Source organism: Myotis davidii, unplaced genomic scaffold, assembly GCF_000327345.1.
Source record: "Myotis davidii unplaced genomic scaffold, ASM32734v1 scaffold16, whole genome shotgun sequence".
NCBI lineage: Eukaryota > Metazoa > Chordata > Mammalia > Chiroptera > Vespertilionidae > Myotis > Myotis davidii.
In genome coordinates, this window is record NW_006287821.1 from 1,182,475 (window position 1) to 1,188,679 (window position 6,205).

The 6,205-nt window shown below is 42.2% G+C and overlaps 1 protein-coding gene and 1 pseudogene across 1 annotated transcript in view; one reads left to right on the plus strand and one right to left on the minus strand.

The window, feature by feature from the left end:
• The window catches only part of LOC102767378 (coiled-coil domain-containing protein 43), an 8,924-nt gene extending 8,030 nt beyond the window's left edge, over positions 1 to 894 (minus strand). The window contains exon 1 of the mRNA XM_015561227.1: positions 754 to 894. Within this exon, the coding sequence (XP_015416713.1) occupies positions 754 to 894 (141 nt within the window). The remainder of the gene's footprint in view (positions 1 to 753) is intronic.
• A 737-nt stretch (positions 895 to 1,631) lies between these two features.
• On the plus strand, positions 1,632 to 5,551 carry LOC107182439 (annotated as a pseudogene).
• Positions 5,552 to 6,205: the final 654 nt, after the last annotated feature.

Here is a 6,205-nt window from a genome sequence, read left to right on the forward strand (position 1 = left end):
CCAGGTAATCTGCAAAATGTATATCATTTGGACAGACTTTCCCTTTGCTACAACATCGAGTAAATTTTCCATTGGATGGTTTTTCATCAGAGAAATTTAGTGATAGGCAAAATTCACATCTAACAGTCATTCCACCCCAACTATGTTTGAGAATTGCATCCTTGTGAACTCCATTTTTGCTGAAAAGGCAGTTCCTACCAGTATTGGTAGTACTTGTTGATGACTGTTCTCTAGACATATTCTGTCATCACCACTGGCTTCTTTCAACTTCAAAGGCACATTGGTCTTTAGACATTTTCTGTCAATGATGCCAGTGTTTTTCGGCATCAGAGCGATGTCTTTCCAATAGCTGGTCTTCAGATACATTCTGTTGCAGGCGTCGCCTTATTTCAAGATCAGACACACGTTGCTCTTCAGACACTTTTTGTCAATAACGCTGACATCTTTCACCTACAGAGCTACATTGTATCAATAGTTGTTCTTTAGACATAGTCCCACCTCTCTATTGTCACGGTCTGAGATGCAGGTGAATGAGAGTCCTGGCTATCAGGCCTCTGAGAGCTTTCTGACCAACAGCTGATTCTGGCTGGGGTGGGACTTCCTCCTCCCTGCTGTAAGTTTCCACATCTGTGATGAGTAAGCTGGGGTAACAGAGGGAGCCACACCCTCCAAACTGCCCTCTATCTCGCTCGGCTCTATGTCCAGCGGCCCCCTGCTCTGCGAAGTCTTCCAAATCTCCCACTCTCCACCCACTCTCCCACTCTGCTCTCCGTCGGTGAATGTCCCGGGAGCCCACAGGCGTGGCTTGGCGCAGCCAGCCTTGCCTCCCGGGGCCAGTGATGGTCCCAGGAACCCATGGCCGCTGTTGCCTCCAGGGGCACTTGACACCTGCATATGCAAATTAACCCACCATCTTTGTCAGGTTAATTTGCCTACTTACTCCTGATTGGCTGGTGAGTATAGCAAAGGGGTGGTCAATTTACATGTTTCTCTTTTATTATATAGGCTATTACCTAGAGGAAAACTGGATTTTCTATGAACAATTTTCTTTTAACACTTTGACATTTATTAGTTTACCCAGATCAATTAGCTAAAACCTTAGAAGACAGGACAAAACTCACTTCCCAGCCTGTCATTTGTTCTTCCTCCAAATAATCTTGGACAATGACACCAGTGGCTTAGTGTAGGTCTATGTAAAGCTAATCATTACTCCTCCATAGCAAATCCTTCAATGGCCCTCGCTACACACAAAATGAAGTCTAAAAAGGTTTTAGTGATTTCCCTCTGATTTATTTATTTTTTTAGCCTCCCATTCTTGGTCATTCCTCCAAGAGCTGTGTTAAGGACAAATGATCTTCAGTGACATGTGAATTAAAAAGAGAAATTCAGATGATAAAATACAATTGTTGATTGGGATTTCTGGTGGACATTTTTTCCTAATCAGGTAATTTCTAAGTTCAATATAAAAACCAGTAGCCCTTGTGTGTTTATAAGATGGAGCATTCTCCTGATAGTTAAATTGATGTTTGAAACCAAAATGGAGATATGTGCATTCCATTACTGCAAAACAGTATTTGTAGAGGGCCTATCCTGTGCAAGAAGCTCATCTCTTGTAAGCTCCATTTTACCCCATGAGGCCAAGGTGTGTTTTGTCATCTCCATTTCAGAGGTAAGAAACTCAGTCACCACAGGGCTAAGTGACATGTCCAAGCAGACAATGCTAGCCAGTGAACTAAGGCTACAAAAAAAGTATTAATTTAGAGAGAGAGAGAGAGAAGAGAGAGAGAGATATTTGTTGCTCCACTTACTAGTATTTATGCATTCATTGTTTGCTTCTTGGATGTGCCCTGACAGGAGATCAAACCCTCAACCTTGACCTATTGGGATGATGCTCTAACAAATTGATCTACCTGGCCAGGGCCTAAGGCTACATTTTAAATACCAGACTATATTCCTCCTTTCCAACTAGGAAGGGGCAGAAGCAGGAGTTAGACATTAAGGATCTCAGAAAAAAATGTCTGAGAGTCAGAGTATGGTATTTAAAGGTATTAAACACTTCAACTGTACTACAAGTTAATTTTTTCTATATATACTTACTGCCTAGATTAAAAATAATCAATGAACATCTTTAAATTTACTTTTGATGGAGTAAAAAGGAGTGAGGCTAAGAAGGCATAACTCTCCTGAAATTGTCTATTAAAATAATTAGCTTCTTTTCTAACATTATGATCAGATGGCGAAAATGTAGCTGCTTTTGCCACTGTGAAGAATGGAATAAAATGCTTTGAATTTAAATAATTTATTTTATTTTTACATATGAGCTGCCTACCAAGACAGTTCCAATTTGTGATGCAATCTCCAAACATTTATTTTTTGTCTCTAAGTTGAAGGAGTGTGGCAATGTCTCTGCTTCAGATGCGTAGTTTGTATATTTAACCAGTCAATGCTAAATTACTTTCAATAAAATTCATTCAGGCTGTCACTATCATTGGAGATAACAGTGTGAGAGATATATATCCTCTGTCTGGTTCAGTTGCCTGAGATGTTTTATATCTATCCAAGGAAAATGAATGGAATAACTGGAATCCACACATGAAAAGAAATACCTTTACTTTTAATTTGTTCTATCTGTGCTGTATTCCCAGCCATTAGCTATTCTAGTTAAATTATAATGAATTGGCACAGGAGGATGGATGTCTTTTGAGATTGGGTCTGCTGTGTGGATGAAACTAAAGACCAGAAGTGAAATATATTTTTGAATTCTCATCCAATTCTCTTATTGATTTACTGGACAACATGTGGATAAATTATATTGTTTGTCCTGTCACTGATATAAGGTGTCACTGCTATGAAAGAACACCACCAGCTTGGTGGCTTAGAAACAACAGAAATTTATTTCTGACAGTTCTGGAGGCTGGGAAGTCTAAAATCAAGGTGCCGGCAGATTCAATGTGTGGTGAGAGGAGCTTCCTGGGTCACAGACAGATGTCTTCCTGCTGTGTCCTCACACGGCAGAAGGGGCTACGGAACTCTGTGGGGTCTTGTTTATAAGGGCACAATCTCATTCATGAGGCCTCCACTCTCATGACCTAACCACCTCCCAGAGGTCCCACCTTCAAATACCATTCCATTGGAGATTAGGAGATTGGGTTAGATTAGAACATATGAATTTGGGGGGAGGGGGGCGGGCGGAGGAGACACAAACATTCCATCTACAGCAAAGGGTAAGAGGAAAATCTTGGGAATACCACCTACAGGCACTCTCCTCAACAGTATCCATTTATTCATCAAATTCTTGCTGCTTATCAAGCACTGTTCTGGGTATTGTTGGAGTTGCAAACATAAACCTCATATAAATGCTACCCTTAAAAAGTTTGTACTGTAATAATAAAAATATATAATAATAATAGTATAAAATATACAATATGTATTAAATATACTATAATATAAAAGCTATAATTATAGAGATTGCATATATTACTCTTATGCATCCTTTGAAACCTAAATCTAAAGCCACCTCCTCCATGGAGACTTGCCTGACTCCTCTGAGTCCCTCAGACTGAATAAGTTGTCTATCCACTGTGTACACATGATTTAGAATTTAAGTCTCTGTAATTTATCTTTCTTACTGAATTTAAAGCTCTATGATGAAGGGACTGTGTCTCAATGTTCTTTGTATCTGCACCTTGACAAGACCAAAGAAAGTTGGCAACAGTATTTGTTAAATAAGTGAATAAATGATTCATTAAGTGATGCAAGGTATAAGGAATATTTGAGGAGAGTAGTTGAAATAATAGGAAGGGGGCCAGATCATGGGGAGTTTTGAGTTCTGAATAAAGAATTCTGGAGTTACATTGTGATAGTAAGAAAAGAGCATGTGCCCTAGCTGGTTTGGCTCAGTGGACAGTGCATTGGCCTGTGGATTGGAGGGTCCTGGGTTTGATTCCAGTCAAAGGCTCAATCCCCAGTAGAGGGCATGCAGGAGGCAGCCGATTCTCTTCGTTGATCTCTCTCTCTCTCTCTCTCTCTCTCTCTCTCTCCTTCTCTCCCTCTCCCTTCCTCTCTGAAACCAATAAAAATATATTTTTAAAACTGGAAAGTATGCATTTTGTGTAACCTTAGGCAAGCTAATAAGAATAGATAAATTTATTATTTACTTACATATCAGGCACGATTCTAAGTGCTTTACGTGTATTGTCTTATGTATTTCTCTCATTAAGTAGGTCCAACTGTTCCCATAATACAGGAGAGGAAATTGAGACACAAAGAGGTAAGTGGAATGCACAGTTAGCATTGGTGAAGCCAAGATTTAGGTTTAGACTTTCTAATTGCTGTTTTAGATCTACCTTAGTTAGCTGTATCTATGTAATCTATCTAAGCTTTAATTTTTACCTGTACAATGGGTCCTGCAGGATCTTCCTTATTAGAATATTATGATATTCAATAATAGAGAGTGAGCCTAAGCTGGCAGTCAGACATCCTTAGCACTGCCACGGAGGTCGGAGAGACTCCTGCCACCACCACCAGTATGCTGGCCAGCTGTGAGCCCAGCTTCTGACTGAGCGGTGCTTCCCCTGTGGGAGCACACTGACCACCAGGGGGCAGCTCCTGTGTTGAGCATCTGTCCCCTGGTGATCAGTGCACATCATAGCAACAGGCCGTTCCACCGTCTGGCCAAAACCAGCTCTCTGACATCCCCCAAAGGATCCTAGATTGCGAGAGGGCACAGGCCAGGCCGAGGAACTACACTGGTGCACGATTGGGACCCGGAAGGGACATGGGAGGTTGGCCAGTCAGGGAGGCGCTGAGGGAAAGCTCCAGGGCATGTCTGGCCTGTCTTGCTCAGTCCCAATTGGCAGGATGCCAGCAGCAAGCCAACCTACCCGTCAGAGCATCTGCCCCCTAGTGGTCAGTACATGTCATAGCTAGCCGTTGAACAGCCTTAGCATACCATTAGGCATATTAGGCTTTTATTATCTAGGATAGTGAAAAGATGGAAACAAACCAGTGTCAGTAAGGATCGCAGGTATGCCGACCTCACTAAAGATCAGCTACCCTTCTGTGAGAGTCTGAAGGACACTATTGCCATAGCTCTGCCCTTTTGGAATGAAGAAATAGTGCCCCAGATCAAGGAGGGGAAATAAAATGGGTACTGATTGCAGCCCATGGCAACAGCCTTTGGGACATTGTCAAACATTCGGAGGGTCTTTCTGAAGAGGCTCTCATGGAGCTGAACCTGCCGACTGGTATTCCCATTGTCTATGAATTGGACAAGAACTTGAAGCCCATCAAGCCCATGCAGTCCCTGGGGGATGAAGAGACCACACTAAAGCCGTGAAGGCTGTGGCTGCCCAGGGCAAGGCCAAGAAGTGAAGGCGAGCAGGCAAACGACTTTCCCAAGGACACCCTCCCATCCCATTCTTCTGCATCTCTCTGTGCACAGGTCACACTGACCACATCTGTAGGCATCTTAGGTTGTAGCTGCAGATGGAGACTGGCGGCTCCCAATTTTCTTTTAGCCATTTTGTCTCTTACACCCACTCCCTTCATGCAATCTAGTCAGAAATGCACCTCTGGGGCATGGGTCCTCAGTCCAAGCTGAGGGAGACTCTTAACTTAAAAAACTCTGTTTTTTTGCTAGTGTTTTGCTTATTACTAAGGACCTGCTTGAGAGTAGGGGGATAGGGAGGAGCCATGTTAAGGCATGACCAATGAGAAGAGGCAAGAGAGCCTATTTGTGTTCCCCCAGCAGTCCTGTGCTATTCTGTAGCTGAGTTCTTAATCATGTTCCAGTTGCTTTGCCCTGCCACTTGGGCCCAGTAAGCATTTTGAGCATAACTATTAAATCTTTTTCAAATCAGTATAATAAAGGAGTGATGTGGTAGTCAGGTGAACTGACTGGGGGGCTTTAGTCATTCCAGTGGAAGATGAATGCACAGTGATTCAAACAAACATTTCCTCCTTGATGCCAGAAAAGCTGGCTCCAGAAGACTGAGATCAATCCTAAATGTTTACGTGTTGCATTTACTTTTACAAAAAAAAAGTATATCTATATAAAATAATACAAAACAAAAACCCTTCTGGGGTTTTTAGTGGTGGATGAACTATTCCCACATGTGGTCACCACAAAATAAGCCATTCCTCACACCAAGGTGGGGTGAGCTCCTTGACTTGTAGGAGTTATTCTGCTGTATTTTAGAACCCT